Consider the following 22,022-nt stretch of genomic DNA (forward strand, 5'->3'; position numbering starts at 1 on the left):
AGCCATTCGATTTAATCAGCATTCCATACACTCAACACATAAACACTGTAAACAAGGGCAAGCACAAACAATTGGCGCTCTTAAAATAAAAACAACAGTCCCAGACTTAATCGGCCACACACAAAAATTATGTCAGCATGAGATTATAAAAATAAAATTATTTACCTGTGATTTTGCAGTCTTACATGTTCGCTGTTGTTAAAACTGAACCTGTAACAAAACCGACAAAGATGGGTAGACGATTAGTTCTGCCTGATTCAAGTCCCGCTAGCTGCGCCTGTTTTCTAAAGATAGGGAGATAGGCAGTTGATTACTCTTGCATGGAGGATTAGGCCAGAGTGGAGTATATGACTTCAGGTTCAGTTTTAACAACAGCGAACATGTAAGACTGCAAAATCACAGGTAAATAATTTGATAGTGTTTTGGACATTTTTATCTCATGCTGACATAATTTTTGTGTGTGGCCGATTAAGTCTGGGACTGTTGTTTTTATTTTAAGAGCGCCAATTGTTTGTGCTTGCCCTTGTTTACAGTGTTTATGTGTTGAGTGTATGGAATGCTGATTAAATCGAATGGCTCTAAAATCTAATGTATAGCATTTTGTTTTGGGTGGAAATATTTCTTTTTGTTTGTTTTTCTCGCTTGATTTGTGTCAACATAAGCGAGACTTATGATTACTATTAACAGTATGTAGGTCGAGACCACACACTATGACCCCTGCTTGCACCTGACCTGAATTAACAGTCTCTGCTCAAGTCCAGTCAAGGTTTTTTTTCTTTTCTTTTTTTTTTCTTGTTCAGCCATATATCCTGTTATATTTACATGAAGCTAATTAGTTGCACGTAGTAGCACTTTTATTTGGGGGTTCTGTGACTAAAACGTTAAATAAAATAAAAGTTATTCCGTGCATACATGAAGGAGGTATAATTGATCTCTTAGAGTATGGGTTGTTGGGATTTTTATGAATAAGAACGTTTAAATTTCTGGCATTCCATTTATTCCGAAAAACTCTTATTTGCGAACCTCAGCAATGTCATTTACACCAAAGCACAGTTTTTATCAAGGCAAAGGGTGTTTAAAATGTTTTCATTGTGTAATTACCATAATAACACAATGTATTACTAACTATATATTAGTGACAGTTTATGATCTGTAAGATAGATACATGGATTGATTCATTCATTTTTGGAAAGAAATTGATACTATTATTCAGCAAGGATGCCTTAAATTGATCAAAATACATTGTTACAAAAATTGTATTTCATATTTTTTTTTTAAACTGTATATTCACAAAAAAAATCCTGAAAAAAAAAAAACATTTCCACAAAAATATTACACAGCACAACTGGATTCAGTGTATAATAAGAAATGTTTCTTGAACACCAGACAATGAAGATTAGAGTAGTAGATGCTTTCACTCACACACGCATATTTATATATACAGTGGGTACGGAAAGTATTCAGACCCCCTTAAATTTTTCACTCTTTGTTATATTGCAGCCATTTGCTAAAATATTTTAAGTTAATTTTTTTCCTCATTAATGTACACACAGCACCCCATATTGACAGAAAAACACAGAATTGTTGACATTTTTGCAGATTTATTAAAATAAAGCAATGTCAATATATATCAATATATATTAATATAAATTTTAGCAACAGTTGTGCTGCCAAATATTTTTTTGGGAAACTGCGATACTTTTTTCAGGATTCTTTGATGAATAAAAAGTTAAAAAGAACAGCATTTATTAAAATATAAATATTTTCTAACCATATAAATCTTTGCTATCACTTCTTAACAATTTAACACATCCTTGCTGAATACAAGTTTTAATTTCTTTCAAAAAAAGAAAGAATAAAAATTTACTGACCCCAAACTTTTGAACTGTAGTGTACATTGTTAGAAAAGATTTCTATTTTAACTAAATGCTCTTCTTTTTAACTTTTTATTTATCAAAGAATCCTGAAAAAAAGTGTCACAGGTTCCAAAAAAAATATTAAGCAGCACAACAGTTTCCAGCACTGATAATAAATCAGCATATTAGAATGATTTCTGAAGGATCATGTGACACTGAAGACTGGAGTAATGATGCTGAAAATTCAGCTTTGCATCACAGGAATAAATTAGATTTGAATGTATATTGAAACAGAAAAACATTATTTTACATCATCATAATATTTCTCAATATTAAAATTTTTTCCTGTATTTTTGATCAAATAAATGCAGCCTTGATGAGCATAAGAAACTCATGTAAAAAAACATAAAAAATCGTTCTGATCCCAAACTTTTGACCGGTAGTATAGCCTATATATATATATACACACACACACACATATCGATCAGGCATACCATTATGACCGCTGACAGGTGAAGTGAATAACACTGATTATCTCTTCATCACGGCACCTGTTTGTGGGTGGGATATATTAGGCAACAAGTGAACATTTTGTCCTGAAAGCTGATGTGTTAGAAGCAGAAAAAATGGGCCAGCGTAAGGATTTGAGTGAGTTTGACAAGGGCTAAATTGTGATGTCTAGACGACTGGGTCAGAGCATCTTCAAAACTGCAGCTCTTGTGAGGTGTTCCCGGTCTGCAGTGGTCAGTATCTATCAAAAGTGGTCCAAGGAAGGAACAGTGGTGAACCGGCGACAGGGTCATGGGCAGCCAAGGCTCATTAATGATGCCTGTAGGGAGCGAAGGCTGGCCCGTGTGGTCCGATCCAATAGACGAGCTACTGTAGCTCAGACTACTCAATAAGTTAATGCTGGTTCTGACGGAAAGGTGTCAGAATACACAGTGCATCGCAGTTTGTTGCGTATGGGGCTGCACAGACCAGTCAGGGTGCCCATGCTGACCCCTGTCCACCACCGAAAACGGCAACAGTGGGCACGTGAGCATCAGAACTGGACCACGGAGCAATGGAAGAAGGTGGCCTGGTCTGGATGAATGGCTGGGAGCTACGCTTACCTGGGGAACACATGACACCAGAATGCACTATGGGAGGAAGACAAGCCAGCGGAGGCTGTGTGATGCTTTGGGCAATGTTCTGCTGCGAAACCTTGGGTCCTGCCGTCCATGTGGATGTTACTTTGACATACTACCTACCTAAGCATTGTTGCAGACCATGTACACCCTTTCATGGAAACGGTATTCTCTGGTGGCTGTGGCCTCTGCACACTGTGGCCTTTTGCCACAAAGCAAAAATGGTTCAGGAATGGTTTGAGGAGCACAACAACGAGTTTGAGGAGTTGACTTGGCCTCCAAATTTCCCAGATCTCAATCCAATCGAGCATCTGTGGGATGTGCTGAACAAATAAGTCAGATCTATGGAGGCCCCACTGCGCAACTTACAGGACTTAAAGGATCTGCTGCTAACATCTTGATGTCAGATACCACAGCACACCTTCGGGGGTTTAGTGGAGTCCATGCCTCGATGGGTCAGGGCTCAAAATTAGGAAGGTGGTCATAATGTTATGTCTGATCGGTGTATACATATATATATATATATATATATTCTGATTTTGACTAGTTGAAGAGGCTGAAGTCTGTCATGCTTTTCTTTTCTCATGTGCCTAGTGGAGTCCATGCCTCGACGGGTCAGGGCTCAAAATTAGGAAGGTGGTCATAATGTTATGTCTGATCGGTGTATACATATATATATATATATATGTCCTCTGATTTTGACTAGTTGAAGAGGCTGAAGTCTGTCATGCTTTTCTTTTCTCATGTGCCTTGATTTCTCTTACCAGAAGGAACTAACGTGATGTATGTGACCACCTTCCTGCGTTATGTTAGGTAAGTTTTACCCAAAAAAACCCTGTAAAAAATGGAAACTCTATCACATTATAGTCGTTATAGACAGCTGCAAAGGAGATTTTGTTGAAAATCCTTATCTAATCAATATCATCCTCATTCTTACAGGCTTGGTGGTAGATGTGTTTCTGCTCGTGTCGTTCAGATGAGGAATCTCTCAGGAGCGGATGCCATTAATGCCCTGCGGCCCTTTTACTTTGCAGTACACCCTGATTTCTTTGGCCGGCATCCAAGAGAGAGAGTAATAATAATTAAATAGTTATCATCATAATTATAAGCCCTGAATAGAATTTTTATTATATACATAAACTACATAATGGCAATGTATGATAATAATTTTTGATATATATATATATATATATGCCTTTTCCGTCTGCAGAGCAGGTGTGAGTGTTTTATATTGTTTGGATTTGTTTTGTTTTCTCTGTTGTAGGAAGTAAATGAAAACTCCCTCAAAAGGCTAAATGGTTATCTGGAAAATCTTCAGAAGCCTGGGGCAAGATCCCCCAAACCTGCAAACCTCACTTTTTATGTCAGGGACACAAAAGAAAAAGCAGACTCCAGTGGTAGTCTGCTAGCCTCAGGTAACACCACTTCACCTCTGATTAACACTGTGATTTTTACTCATAATAATAATAATAGTTATAATACTACTACTACTAATAAATTAATGAATAAAACTAGACCATCTGACTCGTGCACTATATTCCAGGTCACCTAAAGTCATGCAGTAACTTTTATAATAGTTGTACCATTGTTATTGTTTTTTCCCTGAACAAAAGTCTTTTATTTTTATCTCATTTCGCCAGTATTTTTTTTTTTTAATCAAGGATGCATTAAATTGATCGAATGTGACTACTAAATGTTTATGATGTTACAAACAATTTCTATTTTAATTAAATGATTACTTCATAAAATATCCACAAGTTCTCAAGATTGAAAATAAAAGAGATTTTTCTAACATTTAAATTTGTATATTCTAATGATTTCTAAAGGATCATGGGACACTAAAGACTTGAGTAATGGTTGCTGAAAATTCAGCTTTGGAATAAATATGGATTTTAAAATGTATTGAATGAATATTTTAATCTTACCTATTTTTTTAAACTTGAAATCATAATCTTTATTCTGTTTTTCAATGCATGCTTTTAATGGGATAACCCTACATTTCCCAGGATTCCGTCCGGTGACCTTCACCCTGCAGTCTAAGGATGTTCTGAGCACAGTGTTGGATGTTCTGAGCTCCTGTAGCCTCTCGGTTGAACATATGCAAGATGTGCTCAAGGCTGAGACCGAGAAGAGCTCGACACAACAGCCTGGAATAGCTTTCTATTGTCCCATCAAATGGGACAAGACATATTACACTTTCACAGGATTCAGGGACCCAGAGCAGGAGTTAGAACAAGCCAGAAGAGTCGAGCCCACACTAAGGTACTGAGAGAGAGAGACCACCATTTCATATTAATCTTTTTTTTTTTTTTCAAACTCATGTAACCCATATGAACACCACTGCTTAATGTGTTAGACTATCTTAATGCTAGACGAGGTCTCCAGCAGCTGCACAAAAGTTTGGTTAATATTCAACTTGAAATTTTGTAGGACTGTTGAGACACCAGCGGCCAGAAAGAGCCCAGCTGGCATTTTTAGTGTCACACCAGCAACCTTGTTTGTGTTTCTACAATTAGCCTTGTCCTTCTCTACAGCAGTGGTTCTCAAACTGGGGGCCACCAGATGGTGCGAGGGGGGCCGCATAGAAATTCTAGAATCTAGATTAAAATTAAAAAATATTTTACCTGTATGTAAGTCAGGATTGTCAATCTATGTAAACTATGATGTATTTAAAAATAATAAAATAATATCAATTATACACAGCACACTACGGAAACGCTCCGTTGAAGTACTAGTGCACAGAACAGTTAGCCATGAACACGCTGTTAAATGCTAAGACTCTTTAAAATGGATACGCTTTTTTAGATAGAGGATGCAGTCTCTCAGCTGAGAAGGTTAATACAGAAGAGCCTAGCGTGAAAAAAATGAAACTGCGTAAATTTGACGACTCATACATAAAATATGGCTTTATGGAATATAGTGACGGCAGACCACAGTGCACGCTGTGCTTGAAGATTTTATCCGTTGAAGCGCTGAAACCATATAAACTCAACAGACATCTCACAACAATTCATCCGGAGCATGCGAATAAAAGTAAGGCTTTTTTCCAGAGAAAGAAAGAAGAATACATCAAGCAAAAGGTACGACTGACTAACATCACGACAATACCTGAGAAAGCACAGCAAGCATCGTATCTTGCAGCCCTGCGATTAGCCAAATGTAAAAAGCCTCACACGATCGGGGAGGAATTAATACTTCCAGCAGCAGTGGATATGTGCAGAGTGATGGTCGGGGAGGAGGCCGCGAACAAGCTTAAATCCAAAAAAAAACAGTGGATGGCAAAACTGGCCTACCTTGCAGACATTTTCAGTAGTCTCAATGGACTGAATCTGTCCCTTCAGGGATGTTATTCCACAATATTGGAGGCAAGTGACAAAATAAAATGCATTCAGGAGAAAAATTGACCTGTGGGTACATAAACTACGAAAAGGCATCACTGACATGTTTACAAATCTATCTGAATTTTTGGATACAAACTGCATGAGAGTGGACTTCATGCTCAACACCATTACCAGTCACCTCACCTCACTGAATGAACATTTCAGTCACGACCTTTCTCAGCCATGATGGCAATAAAGACAAAATACAGGGCACGGCTAAATGTGGAAGATGACTTGAGAGTTTGCCTGTCCCCAATAACACCCAGAATTGATAAGCTCTGCAAAGAAAGACAGTCTCACCCTTCCCACTAAGGCAGGTTGTGTGTACTTGTACAGTGGTTATTAAATTGATGTGTCTGCATTGCATGATTTCTTTTATATTGTAAAACTTGTATAATATTGTATATTTCTTTTATATTGTAAAACTATTTCTTTTTAAGTAGAGTAGACATTTGTTTTGTTTCTTGCAGAAAAAAAGATTGTTGAAAAAAGTCAGATTGCTGTTCAAATCGCACACCAAACTGTTGAGCCACTGTCATTATACTACATCAAAATGTAAGAAGTTTAATGCACTTTTTTACAAAGTACATGTAAATTCACTTTTCAGTATTCATCTTCTACTATGGACATCATAAATTACTGTTCAATGGAAATAAGGCTACAAATATAATTTATGTTCCGGCATTGTACAAATTCATTTGTTTTTGGTACAATCTAAAATTAAGTAAATTGTAAGTTTGGGGATGTTTTGCGTCATGAGTTTTCTTTTGGGCGGGGGGCGGGGGGCACAAAAGGATTCACCCTACACAAGGGGGCCTTCTGCTGAAAAAGTTTGAGAACCACTGCTCTACAGAACACAATGTTCTCAAGCCATTCTTTGTATTTACTATGGTTAATGACTCCACAGTGGTTTTTGTGCCATTTAGTAAAAGCAGAAATGTGTACATTGAACCACGGATGAGCCCAGACTCAACAGAAACCTTTCAGTGGGCCTCGCGGCCTGCGATTAAAGCTCTGCAAATACTGAGGCTTGGAATTGGCTAAAACTTAACCCGACTGCGGTGTACTCCCTGACCCATTTGAGACGAGGAACTTTGTGCTTTGTAACATCTTTAGAAAGGATTTTGGAGACCTGATATAGAACACACATGTAGGACTATTCTATATATAATATATGAACAAAGGTGTGTTATTTCAGGCATAGTTCATTGCCACTATTCTTTATTGATTGTAGGATATATAGTGTTTCATTTAACTCATTGTCCGATCTGAAACATTGTTTTGCTCTTTTTGTTTGTCTTTATATTCAGTTTATGGCTGAGAAACAATGAGCCGGAGGCCACAAAGAAACAGAATGCCAGTCTTCCACGGCGTGAGGAGCTGAAAAGACTGAAAAGAGAGCTGATTCAGAAACTTGGTTTGTTGAATATCAGGTCAGCTCTAACTCCGAATATATGCTCTTATGGTCTGCAAAATCTTACTTTTGCCATTAATTAATTATTTAGAGGATATCTTATGGGGTGTTGTTTGTTTGTTTTTGTGAAATACATTTTTCAATTTTTTATTAAATATTGTATTTTCTTAAACCTCAAGCTGTTCATGAAGTGAACAGGAAGTGAACTTGAAAAAATTTGTGACACTGCATCTATTACAAATGGTACACATAGGCTAGGTACCAGATGGGTTAAAAAAAATGTGATTTTTATCAATCTTTTTAAGAGTTATTTAGTAGAAATTTCTTGAATTAAATGTATTATAGAAAGGATTTAAAACAATGTTATTATGGAAAGAAATGTAAAAAGTCTATGCACTGGACAAGCAAAAATGGCCCATTAACCTTTCAATGAGGTTTTCAATTTAAAATCATCCTAGCAACTTTTGGGTTCAGTAAGATTTTGACTTCTGTTCAGCAAGGACTCAAGAATGAATTGCTCAAGGATCATGTGACACCGAAGACTGCAGTAATGGCTGCTGAAAAATCTGATTTGCCATCTCAGAAAAACATTGCATATTATAATATATTAAAACAGAAAATTTCACAATATTTTTACGGCATTTTACTGTAAAATGCAAATACCAGCCCCATACTTTTGAATGGTACTGTATGTCTGCTTATGTTGGCATGTGAAAAACTATTGGACAGAGTATTCAGTTCTTGCATCCTGTTGTCAATAATGTTAACTTTGATCATGTGGTTCTCTGTCCTGTAGGTGGCAGCGCAAATGGGGAGTTGCACACAAATGCTGTCAGCTGCAGAGCCTGGGTCGTCTCTCCACACAAAGCCCTGAGGCTCTGCACATCCTGAGAGGTAACCATGAAAATAGGATTCATGAGATGAATGTTCCGTGTGCACAAATGCTTACTCCAATTTCTTTCTTTTCCAAAACAGGGCACGTAATCGTTTTTACTGACCAATCAGGGATGAATGCCTCAGGGCATGTTATGTTAGGAACAATGGATGTCCACCATCAATGGACAAAGGTACAGCTTATTTATTAAACCAGTCTTATGGTATTCTTAACCGTATTCTCAACACAAACAAACACGATTGCAAACATTTGTGCTAAGATGCATGTGTTTGTGTCTGTCCGTGTGTTTGTTCAGCTCTTTGAAAGATTGCCGAGTTACAGAAGCATGTTCCAGCAGTCAGACTGGCTGAAGGAGCGCATCAGTCACCTGTTGGGAGGGATTCAAGTGATCCACATCGAGCGGATGGGTCCAGCTCTGCCTCTAGAGGAACATTACAGTACCCTTAACACTTTCCACAAGAGACTGTTGTCTCAGCGCCTCTCCCTGCACCCCCGCAGCATGCAAGGCCTCACAATGAGCTTGGAAAAGTAAATACTCATATACTTCAATTCCAGCCATTTGTTTGTGTGTATTGTCTGTGTTTATAACCTTCAAGAATGTGAGGTAAGGTCCAAATTGTGTCTCAGTGATACTAGGCTTGAATAGTGCATATGAGCAGGCTAATCTCTTCGGAAAAACACAAGCTTAAAGTTCACATGAAATCAAGTCACAAAGTAAATTAATTCTTGTATCAGATTGTTGACCTCGGAACCAACTTTTCTTTTCTTATGACATAATTAAAGGAAAGAAAAAATAATATAATGTTTTTTATAATATTCCCTATTGTTCAAAATGTTGAGGTTTGTACGTTTTTTTTTTAAAGAAATCTTTTATGCTCCGCATTTGCTGATTTATTAAATAAAAAAATACAGTTTTTACGAGTAATATTGTGAAACATTATTACAATTGATAACTATTTTCTATTTTAATATTTTCTGTAATAATATTAATTTTCAGCAGCCAATTACTCCAGTCTTCGTTGTCACATAGTCTTTTAGAAGTCATTCTAATATGTTGATTTTGTGCTCAAGAAACATTTCTTATTATTACCAATGTTAAAAACAGATGTGCAGCTTAATATTTTTTGTGGAAATTGTGGTGTTTTTTTTTTTCATGATTCTTTGATTAATAGAACAAAAAGTTAAAAAAAAAAAGTAACAGTGTTGAAATGGCAATCTTTTGTAACATTATAAATGTCTTTGCTGTCACTTTTGATTAGTTTATTAATTTTGTTTTACATATATATGTGTGTGTATATATACAGTGTATATATATATATATATATATATATATATATATATATATATAAGCATGACAATGATCCCAAACACACCGCCCGGGCAACGAAGGAGTGGCTTCGTAAGAAGTATTTCAAGGTCCTGGAGTGGCCTAGCCAGTCTCCAGATCTCAACCCCATAGAAAATCTTTGGAGGGAGTTGAAAATCCGTGTTGCCCAGCGACAGCCCCAAAACATTACTGCTCTTGAGGAATGGGCCAAAATACCAGCAACAGTGTGTGACAACCTTGTGAAGACTTACAGAAAACGTTTGACCTCTGTCATTGCCAACAAAGTGTATATAACAAAGTATTGAGATGAAATTTTGTTATTGACCAAATACTTATTTTCCACCATAATTTGCAAATAAATTCTTTAAAAATCCTACAATGTGATTTTCTGGATTTTTTTTCTCATTTTGTCTCTCATAGTTGAGGTATACCTATGATGAAAATTACAGGCCTCTCTCATCTTTTTAAGTGGGAGAACTTGCACAATTGGTGGCTGACTAACTTTTTTGCCCCACTGTATATATTATACACTACTGGTCACAGGAGTTTCGTATGCTCATCAAGGCTGCAATTATTTGATCAACAATACAGGAAAAAATGTAATATTATGAAATATTATTATGATGTAAAATAAAGTTTTTCTATTGTAATATACATTCAAATCTAATTTATTCCTGTGATGCAAAGCTGAATTTTCAGCATCATTCCTCCAGTCTTCAGTGTCACATGATCCTTCAGAAATCATTCTAATATGCTGATTTATTATCAGTGCTGGAAACTGTTGTGCTGCTTAATATTTTTTTGGAACCTGCAATACTTTTTTTCAGGATTCCTTGATGAATAATAAGTTAAAAAGAGGAGTATTTATTTTAAAATAGAAATCTTTTCTAACAATATACACTACCGTTCAAAAGTTTAGGGTGAGTACAATTTTTATTCTTTCTTTTTTTGAAAGAAATTAAAACTTTTATTCAGCAAGGATGTGTTAAATTGTTAAGAAGTGATGGCAAAGATTTATATTGTTAGAAAAGATTTATATTTTGAATAAATGCTGTTCTTTTTAACTTTTTATTCATCAAAGAATCCTGAAAAAGTATCGCAGTTTCCAAAAACAATATTTGGCAGCACAACTGTTGCCAACACTGATAATTCTAATAATACATCGGCATATTAGAATGATTACTGAAGGATCATGTGACACTTTACACTGGCGTAATGGCTGATGGAAATTCAGCTTTGCATCACAGAAATAAATGATATTTTAAAGGATATTAAAATAGAAACCATTATTTTATATTGTAATAACATTTTGCAAGATTACTGTCTTTTTTCTGTATTTTTAATCAAATAAATGCAGCCTTGATGAGCATAACAGACTTCTTTAAAAAACATTACAAGTCTTACTGATCCCAAACTTTTGACCGGCAGTGTATATATGTAATATCCGACAGTCAAATTAAATCGCTATGGATAAAATCTAACTACCATAACTAAAACATTTTGTGGCCAAAACGCCTGTTCTCCATTGAAGCCACTTCAAAATACAATTTAAACAAACATATATACAGTATATATATATATATATATATATTAGTTTTTTTCATGTCCGATTGTTTATTTACCTTTATTTAACTATTTTCTTTTGGTGCCATCAGCCAATCAGAATCCACCTGACTTTTGATATTTTAACAGAAAATAACTGTAGTGTGTGCTTGGAACAAACAGACCATACAATCTGTTGTTGTAGATGCCAATATGGTATCAGTGTAGTTATCATTGATATCTTGATGTGAACAGGCAAGTGACATTACAATAAATTAAGCACTGTAGCTTTAAATGGGTTGCTGTGGAAATGTTCTTTTTGTAAAGAATAGTATTCCACTAAAAAGACAAGATAAACATAAAAAATGAAACTGAAGAGAGGCCATACTGGACAGTTAACAACAGACTGTAGCTGATTGGTATAGTGTTATCCCTGTGGTTCCCTGTGTTCTATTCATTTCTGACTGATTTATCCTCACTGTTGGAAGTCTTTGTGCTGCTTAATGTCCCGTCAATCATTGTTGCCATAGTGACCTCTCCACCCCCTGCCTGCATGAGATGGGCCACTTCATCATCCCCACTATGTGTGACACCCTCCAGCTGCAGAACTTCCTCCAGAGCCAGGCCCAGGAGGCCCGGAGACGCATGCGACGCAAAGACAAGTGAGTGCTTGACCTATCATTGCACATTAACATGAAATCAGAATTTACCGTTTGTCTTGTGTCTGTTCTTATTGTGCATGATTCATCAGTATATTATTATAAAGACCAAACATGTTTGTTTTCATAATCAAAATGTTTTCATAATCACAAATTAAAAGGTAATGTTTCTATTTTGCTGTATGTAATAATGTAACCAGGGCTATGTGTGAAGGGCAGGAAAAACTAAATTAACCACAATTACTGCCTTAAGATTCATATTTTTTGATTGCACCCTACATTATTTCCCCCTGAATATTATGGAAGCCCATTTTTGCCACTGAATAAAAAATAAAAGAGGTAATTGCGACTTTTTATCTCACAATTCTGACGTTTTTTCTCAGAATTGCGTGATACAAACTCGCAATTCTGAGAAATAAAGTGAGAACTGCGAGATATAAACTCACAATTCGGACTTTTTTTTCTCGCAATTGACTTTTTTTCTCGGAATTGTGAGATATAAACTCGCAATTCTGAGAACAATAGCAGTCTTTTTTACCCCCTCAAAATTGGTCTCGCAATTGACTTTTTTTCTCGGAATTGTGAGATATAAACTCACAATTCTGAGAACAATAGCAGTCTTTTTTACCCCCTCAAAATTGGACTTTAACTCGCAATTGCAAGTTTTTATCTCGCAATTCGGACTTTATAACTCGCAATTGTGAGTTTATATCTCACAGTTCTGTGAAAAAAAAGTCAGAATTGTGAAATAAAAAGTTGCAATAACCTTTTTTTTAATATTCATTCAGTGGCGGAAATGGGCTTCCATAGAATATTCTGTTACACCTAAAGAAAAGAAAAGTACAATAGAAGCGTTCGTCAATAATTTAGCCTAGTATAAGGGTTCTTTTTAGCCATTAGAATTATTGTCTTTTTGGGAAGAAATTAATGCTTTTATTCAGCAAGGATACATTAAATTGATCAAAAGTGACAGAAAAGACTTTAAGATTTTACGAACATTTTCTGATTCAAATAAATGCTGTTCTTTTGAACTTGCTGTTCATCAAATATTAAGCAGTACAACACTGATATATTAATAAGAAATGCGTCTTGAGCACCAAATCAGCATGTTAGAATGATTTCATGTGACATTGAAGACTGGAGTAATAAGTAACAGGAATAAGTAACATTTTAAAATATATTTACATGGAAAACAGTTATTTTAAATTGTAAACATATTTCTAAATATTACTGTGTTTTTGATCAAATAAATGCAGCCTTGTTTAGCATAAGGAACTTAGCATAAGAGCAAAACATTTTTTTTTTTTATCGGCATCCATAATAAAACGTTATACTAAAAATCATATAGACTTTCATATTTTTAACAATATCTTATTCTTGTATTCCAGGCACAAAAACAACAATCTAAACATTAAATCATAATACATTTACCTGATCAGCAAAACTGTCAAAAATAAATAAATAAAATCTTCTGTGGAGCATATGTTTTGTGTCCCTGGACGATATGTTCTCTTGTTTCAAACATAATCAGGATTACAAGACAAAAGGATATAGATATATATATATATATAGGTCAAAGACGTTAAGTGATCAAAAGTGATTTTATGTCCATAGAAAGCACATTATATGTAAGTAAAGTGTCTACTTTTAAGGTTTCAAATAAGTTTTTGGAATATAAAATGACAAAATTTGGTTGAAATAATGTTCCATTGTCATTCAGTGTAACACAATATTTATGTAAAGATTCAAACAACATGCTTATTCTGACGTGTACATATTAAAATATATAAAAGAATAAGGGAGCATATAAAATTTTATTGTGTTTTAAATGAGTAAAAAATTCTTACTGACAAATGGGCAAAACCTAGGATAGTGGCACATTTTAGAAATGTCAAATTACAACCAATTTAGTATTTGGGGTGAAAGTAATCAGTCTTTTTAATATGTCATAAATTGATTTTTGTTGTAAATATGCCTGACAAGATTGTTACACTGAATGACATTTTAGTGGGTCTCTTCTGTAAATCAGGGGGAAATGTATGGTATTTATTTTTTGCTATATATTAAAATATATAAAATGTATACTTTTTAAGATCCTGATCCTATTCCCTTCTATGCAGGTTGGAGGCAGAGGAAGAAGACATCATTTCCAGTTGTCTGCAGGATTTGTCTCTGCACAGTCTGTGTAAAGAGCCCAGTGTGTCGAGCAGTCAGATGATCCCCTGCTGCAGGCGTCTGATGGAGGAGAGATCCCCTCAGATGCAGGGCCTTCATCTCTGCATCTCTCACTTCTATTCAGTCATGCAGGATGGGGATCTGTGTATTCCCTGGGACTGGAAGGGCTGAAACGCTCTGAACTCTATTTGGACTTTATCACTATGCCTCTCAGGCTGTAATAAAGTAGTCAGAATTTTTGGAAGATTTTGGCCTAGTGTATAGGCATAATCATAAATGCACTTTGGTTCTAAAATACTAGCACATAGTGTTGTGCTTCTGAGGCAGTGGGGCCCCGGTCATGTGATATTATAACTTAGCATAGAGGGTTTGATGTTTATTTGCACTGCCAAACCATACACATTACTCATGAGCCGAACACTTCAGGGTCATCATCATATCTCAAACTATTATAAAAAATAGCTCTTGGAAAAACTGGTAAGGCAATTTGTTGCCTTAAAACAATCAGTTGCTAGCTACACCATATCAGAGGTTTATAATACTGGAATTATAATCACGTTTTGGTTAGTTTAACATGCAACTTTGGGTTTTCTAATGCACATTTTTGGTTGGTTCTGATGTTCAGTGTAGTGTTGGAATCATGCTCCATATGAGTGACTGAGTCTTCTCTATCAAAACCCCAGTGTTCCCGACTGACTGGAGATAAACACATTTACTAACTTTAATACTATCTCCCGAAATCTAAAATGCGCAGTCAAAACTCAGTTGTGTTTGGACAAAAGAGTTTGTCCAAATGCTGAGTATATCCAAGTATTAAGAAATGGGAAAAGTGTTCTCTTCAGATGTAGCGTATGTTCATTATCAATCCTAAATGCTGTAATATTGTCTGTCTTGAGATGTAGTGTACAGTGCATCCATGTTGTTTGCTGCTATTGTGTTTCAAAGGTTTATACTGTGATATCTGTATGTATGATACATATTGAACCGTGCAACCACAAAATTTAAACAATGGTTCAAATGTTACCAGTCGCTATTGTATACATTGTTAATGTACCTATCTGGTTTACAATGTTAACAAAATTTTGTCATTGACATCTTGACATACAAGTCCATGAATTTTCCACTCTAACAGGTATGAATAAATGATAATACAATGATAATAATAATTCAGTTGTGTGATATATGAATCTGTGTAATATTAGTATTATATTATCACATCATTTATAGTAGATAAATGTTTTCCCAATTTTGCAGTCTACTGATGATCTTACTTGATTATAGTTAGAATAGCTATTTTAAAGGAATGCTCAGGTTAATTACAATAATGACGACATCGATGACATGCTGTCACTTATTACAGAAAATATGACTCCTTTTTTATATGCAAGCAGATGCTAGTGTGTAGTCTTTTCTGTCTCTACAGGTGTTTATTCATTAGTGAGCCGTCATAGCACTACATAGCATAACACGTATCACTCTGCTGTTGACAAATAGTTTCTTATTGTTGAATAGATACAAAAAATGATTGCAGAGTCAAAAGTTGCAGTACCCTCTTTAATTAGTACAGTTCACTCAGAAATGAAAATTCTGTCATTTAATCCAACTGTCTGAGCAGCAAAAGTTTAAGGCGACCACAGGTTGTCAAGCTCTAAAAGGACAAAAAAAGCACTTTAAAATCATCATAAGTAATACAAGTTTTGAAAGACATCAGGTAAGTAAAAATAACTTTTCTTTTAAAAACCTTTGTGTTGTTCATATACTATGAGTAACATACAGTAAATACCATTCAAAAGTTTGGAATATTTTATTTATTATGTTGTTGGTTGACGTCTCATGCTCACCAAAGCTGTATTTATTTGATTTTTTAAAAAATGCAATAAAAACAGTAAAATATTACAATTGAAAAGAGTGTAATTTAATTCTGTGATGTCAAAGGTACATTTTCATCGAGCCGTTACTCCAGACATGATTAACACATGATTCTTCAGAAATTATTGTAATATGCTGATTTATTATCAATAACTATTGGTGATTAAGTATTAACAATTTATCTTTACTGCAACTGTCACCTTTGATCAATTTAATGCATCCTTGTTGAATAAAAGTATTCATTTCTTAAAAATAAATAAATTACTGGCCCCAGACTGGAGTATAACGGCTGCCATAACAAGAATAAAATATACTAAAATATTAAATTGTAAAAAAATTAAAAAGTACTATACTACTGTTTTTGCCATATTTTTCATCAAATAAATGCAGTTTTGGTGAGTACAAGAGACTCGAAAACATTTTTTTTTAAATTATTTCAAACTGACTGGTAGCGCAGATGTCCTATAATGCATCTCAAAGCTGAACTTACAGGCACCCTCACATTTTTTAGCATTATCTCAGCCCTGAACGACTGAATGTGAATCATCACTTTTACCTGTGAGTCTGTTCATGCTCTGCCCCCCCTCAACCACCCCCCACCCCCCTCCCCCCTTCTACTGTCTGTTTTTAGACATATTTACTCATGGAGGATTGAGACAGAGGCTATCAGCAAGCAGGTCACAGACCAGTCAGACGTATTTGCTTCACTGTGTGCAGGGAGGTTTTTTTTTCTTCTTCTCATTTTATTAAAAAACCCTGCCTGAAATGAATGAAACTACTTGAAAATACTTGAATATCTACTATGATCAACCATTGTTGTTAGGGCTGTGAACAAACAATCAATTATATAGTGTAAATAAATACATACTTACATGCATAAAGGCAATAGCTATTAAACTGCGTTTCTATGCCGAATTGCATTTGGCCACGTTTTGTTCATGCATCTCAAATTGAATGATTTAGGTTACACTATGAACGACTATAAAAGTTCCTATTTGCCCTCCTGATCCACAGTCAGACCATGAAAAATGATATCCATTCACACAAATGAGACTGATCACACATGCGATACGCATGTATTGTCATGTTGAAGATGTGAATGTTGCCATGAGAGCAGAATCATAGTTTGTGTTTACTCTTATCTCACTAGAGTGTGACAAATGGTCTTTTTCAGATAAAACTTAAATGATGAGCCATTTTGGAAAAGAAAATAAATTAATTAAATGTCTAAGCTGTGTTAGTATCCAACCCAATACCCAGCATGCTTGATGGCTTTATAACACTATGCAGATGTGTCATTTAAGATTATGCTTGACATCTTCATATACAACCACATATCATGTTCTAAGGGTAACAAATGGGTCAGCCACAGGAACTCTGACAGACATCCTTCATTTCCTTCATTACTACATTTTAAGAAATCCCCTTAGAATATGAGAGGAGCTTTAAAGAGAAGGAGCGAACACAGATATCTTCTCTAAAGAATCAAACCAACACAAACCAAGACTATGCTACTGCTATAAATCTATTTCATCTTGTCAACATTCACAATTAGCAGCTCTGGATATACTAACTAGTAATACTTGAAATAACTATTTATTCATTTTGCATCATGTGCCATGCCACATTTGACCAAGAACCCCTTCATACTTCTTCACTGCATCTTTAGTCTTCACTGCATCTTTATATCTTAGTTTACAACCTGTAAGTGAGTGAAAGACATTCGGTAGTTTTCTCTATTCATCTGTTCCAATCAATGACTTTTTCTCTAATAATTCACCATATTTATGACCATCAACGGGGCATAGTAAATACACCAAGAAAAAATGCTGATCATTAGGTTTGATCCATACCAGGTCCCAGAATACATTTGAACAGATCTCAAGTTAGCGTTGATCCTGAGTGTAACATCAGTGGACTTAAATTTAACCCACAATCCATCACTGTATGCCAAAATTAATAATGCACAGATTCTTGCTTGATTGTGACCCTAACCCAGGGTTAGGGTTAGGGTCACAATCCAGCAAGAATCTGTGCATTATTAATTTTGGCACACTCTCAGTTATACAGAGATGGATTGTCTAAAATGAGTCTAAAATGTCAATGAATGTTCGACTTAATAAGATCTGTTTTATAAGGTGTTTGTGTTTTTGTATTCACTGCCATTATTACTTTGTTCCACAAATTGTCATAAGTATGGCGGATGAGTGGAAAAGTCGCATGAACTAAATAGATTAATATATGCAATGATATATTTTTGCCAACATTGCATGTATTTTCAGCAGTGTGTATCTCATAGCAATTAAACGGAAAGCTATCTTAAAGACGTTCACAAGCTAAACAAGAGACTCAGTCAGGACAACAGTGATACGACAAGGTACGACAGGGCAAGACTCTTTGTTGGGAAAGTGCATATAAATGTAATCCTGTGATTAAGGCAGGCCTGCAGGAAACCCCTGCTGATAACCAATCTATCAATTGCATTGTTGAGGTTTAAGCTCATAAAGCGTATCAAAAATGAACAATAACATACAGAAAGCTTCATTGGGCCACATCCCAACTAATAAAAATATGCTCTAGGAATGTTTTGCCAACATTCCCATTAACGTTGTTTCTCAATGTTCTAGGTCCCTTTTTTTCATGTTTTAAAAATGTTTTTGCTAGGTTATGCCAACATTATGAGAAAGTTACTTTTGAATGTTCTCTGAGTATTCGAAAGCAAGCAGTAACATTTAAACTAAAACGTTTCTGGGGGGGGGGGGGGGGGGGTTGTTTTAGTGGATTTTAAACCCCCGGGATTTCCGCCTATGGGGGTGTTCCATGATTGATGTATAAATAATGCTTTTGTGCTAACGTTTGAGAACATTATTAAAGACCAGCTAACTTTGAACAAACTTTCTATTTTAAGGGAATGCTTGTTCAGGACTTTGAGAGAACCTTAGCAAAACATTAGCCAAAGTTCTGACGTGCCCTGATAGCTGGGATCACACTAGTCACAATCAAATAATACAGCCACAAAAGAACATTCCCTTTTGCCCACAAAGCTAGTTTAATAGGAGTTTAATAATCTCATTCATTCCATGTTGACTATGAGTGACAGTTAGAAGGACTAGCTACTTCCTGGACCCGAGAAAGACTCGGCGCTTCATCATGTACACAGATCCACACTCACACGTACACATAATTGCCTGTGGTCATTTCCGCCATGTGACATGACCCTTCCTTGCTTTGCTTGGTTTTGCTGAGCCTCTGCCCGCACCCAACCCCCGTTCCGGCTTTTTCCTCATGTAGATCAATGGAATGTCCTTGGGATGGCCAGAGCTCTGCAGCTGAGTGTGGGCAGCCTCCACTACCCCTAATCCCAGCCATAATAATGGGGTCAAAGGGTCTTTCAGCTTGGCATCCCACTGCTTTAGTGGGCAGCCTGCATCTGGAGACTAAGCCCCACCGAGAAGCTTCCTCCCTTGTCACAAGAGCAACCCCGGCACCCCATCCTTAGGGCCCATAAATGCACACAAAGGCCAGTCCTGCACGTGGTAGCTATCTATTACAGGAGGGGCCCTCAGGAGGGGAAGCATTGATTACAAAAAGGTTAAGATTGATTTCATAGGTTCAGGTGTGGGGGGAAATTAGCTGTTATCTGTTGAAAGATGACGCGGGAGAATTAATGAGATATAATGGTAGAACTAATGGTATGCAAAGGGACCTGCATGTCCTAGAACATGTTTACCAACCTTTTTGTCTTATACACGCACGGCCTCATCAATAATGCTCAATCATCCCATAATTGACACCAAGCCAAATTTGTGTTCCTTTTAAAGAACATTACGCTCAATATAATTTAGTGTTATCAGTATAAAGTATATTTTTCTTTAAAAAAGGAGCTGGACAATCATGGGATTAATCATGATTCTTTATTTAAATTTAATGGCAGTCCTAGTATTGAATTGTGATTTCTGTTTCACATCTAATCAATCAATAAACACACAAAAACAGAAGAATAATACAAATTAATTATAATAATAAAATAATAATTTAAATATGGAAAAAATCAAATAAAATACAACCAAGCCTTCAGATTAACCAGATACATTTGACCCATATTAATTTAGTTATACCAAGAGTCAAACAGTCAATATGCATTTAGGGAAGAAACAACCAACCATTTTTAAAGCCAAGGAGCAAGACATATCAGATAACAAACATGACTGCATTAGAATAAAGATATTTCGACAGTAAAAACATAAAGCTTTGGGCTTTCTGTTGTTTCTTGATACATGTAATACAAATATATGAAGAGGATCTGCATTTGTCCCTATACATTCTCATATACACAAGACTAGAACAAAAGACACAAGCATCCACAACAAACTGAAATATATTCAGATTACGAAAAAAAAAAAAGCTATCCTACATATGATATTATAATGTCTCATTGAGCACCATATTGTACATTCCAGTCATAAATAAAATGAATAAAAATAAATGAATAATTGGCCCTTGCTGAATTTGTACTACTTTTAATACCCTGCCCGACCCCGCCCCCTCACCACATAAACCACGCCCCTCCGGACTGTTCTCAGGAGGAAGTGCGCTCTAGGCTTATTTAGTATGGACGCGTTCGCTTGATGGTCACGCGCTGTAGAATTGTCGTCCGCGCGAGAGTCATTCGCAATGAAAAGGAGTGCGGATTGAAGAGGCGCGCGGAGAGAGCGTTTGTTTTGCGAACATGGGCAGCTGAAAGCTCGAGAACGAATGGAAACGAAAGGAAACGAAAGGTTGAATGGTTACCTTATACACCTCGCCAAAGTGTTACAGTAACCGGACTGAAGGAAGTTAAAGGGGCTTTTCAGCCTCACCACAGTAACAGGATCTTGGGGGGCGCTGCGTGCTAACGAGCTACATGGGACATACTTTGAATTATTTAATTGTGGCTCGCGCAAGCGCGTATTGAGAAGAGTGACGCGCAGATGGTAGACTAAAGCGCATTCATGGAAAACGGACATATTTGCGTTTGGGAAGGAAACAAGTGACACCGTATCGAGCGCGTTTGGCCCCTCTAGTCATGCGGCGGTGGGGGAGGATCGGAGCAGGGACCTCGCAGCGGATCTATGTTTCGCAGCAATGTTAATGCCCCATACCGAGGGATTATAAGGCCTCAAAATGACACCTGGTGTCCAAATGTGCACTCGAGAAGTTGCGTATAGAGTTTGTCCTGCGAATTTCTATCGATAATAACCCAAGCTGAAAGCCCAGTTCAATCTAAAGTCATTAAACGGGAATGTATATATCAAGTCACGTTGAATGTAGCTCCCAGTGCAGCATGCCAAGTCTATGATCTGCTTCACTTGCTTGAGTTGATCAGGGAACCGTTTCGGAAGCTTTTGTGTCTCTTAACGCGTCTTTATGTGTGAAGTTATTTTGTGGTCCTCTGCGCAAATGGCGTCTTTCCCAGACTCCGACCTGCAAACATGTCCGCTGTGCAAGGAGCTGTGCGGCTGCTCTGCTCCGATCTCCTCCAATTCATCTACCTCCTCCTCGTCCTCCCAGACCTCCAACTCCTCATCTACCTCATCCACCAGGAGGCTGCACGTCTTGCCCTGTTTGCACGCCTTTTGCAGGCAATGCCTGGAGGGCCACAGGAGCCCAGGTGACCCTCTGAAGCTCAGATGCCCCACATGCGACCAGAAAGGGTGTCTGTCGGAATCAGGCGTGGCCGCGTTGCCTCCCTCCAACTTCCTTTTCAGTAACCTGCTGGATGTGGTGGTCTCTTCTGAG

At 36.5% G+C, this 22,022-nt stretch overlaps 1 protein-coding gene across 4 annotated transcripts; it reads left to right on the forward strand.

The window, feature by feature from the left end:
* Positions 1-303: 303 nt before the first annotated feature.
* On the forward strand, positions 304-15,520 carry LOC107601675 (T-cell activation inhibitor, mitochondrial-like). 4 transcript variants are annotated; one of them, XM_016293931.1, is made up of 11 exons: positions 304-402; positions 3,751-3,796; positions 3,923-4,055; positions 4,248-4,398; positions 4,990-5,245; positions 7,674-7,796; positions 8,574-8,671; positions 8,753-8,844; positions 8,968-9,200; positions 12,072-12,203; positions 14,321-15,520. In XM_016293931.1, exons 2-11 carry the CDS (start codon positions 3,765-3,767, stop codon positions 14,544-14,546), a joined length of 1,476 nt encoding a protein of 491 aa, XP_016149417.1. In that variant the 5' UTR covers positions 304-402; positions 3,751-3,764; the 3' UTR covers positions 14,547-15,520. The 4 variants fall into 4 exon arrangements, with proteins under 4 accessions (XP_016149417.1, XP_016149419.1, XP_016149418.1 ...); XM_016293933.1 differs by having other exon boundaries at positions 3,754-3,796; XM_016293932.1 differs by having other exon boundaries at positions 304-399; positions 3,749-3,796.
* Positions 15,521-22,022: the final 6,502 nt, after the last annotated feature.

This window comes from Sinocyclocheilus grahami, unplaced genomic scaffold, assembly GCF_001515645.1.
Source record: "Sinocyclocheilus grahami isolate Dianchi unplaced genomic scaffold, SAMN03320097.WGS_v1.1 scaffold310.1, whole genome shotgun sequence".
NCBI classification, from domain to species: domain Eukaryota; kingdom Metazoa; phylum Chordata; class Actinopteri; order Cypriniformes; family Cyprinidae; genus Sinocyclocheilus; species Sinocyclocheilus grahami.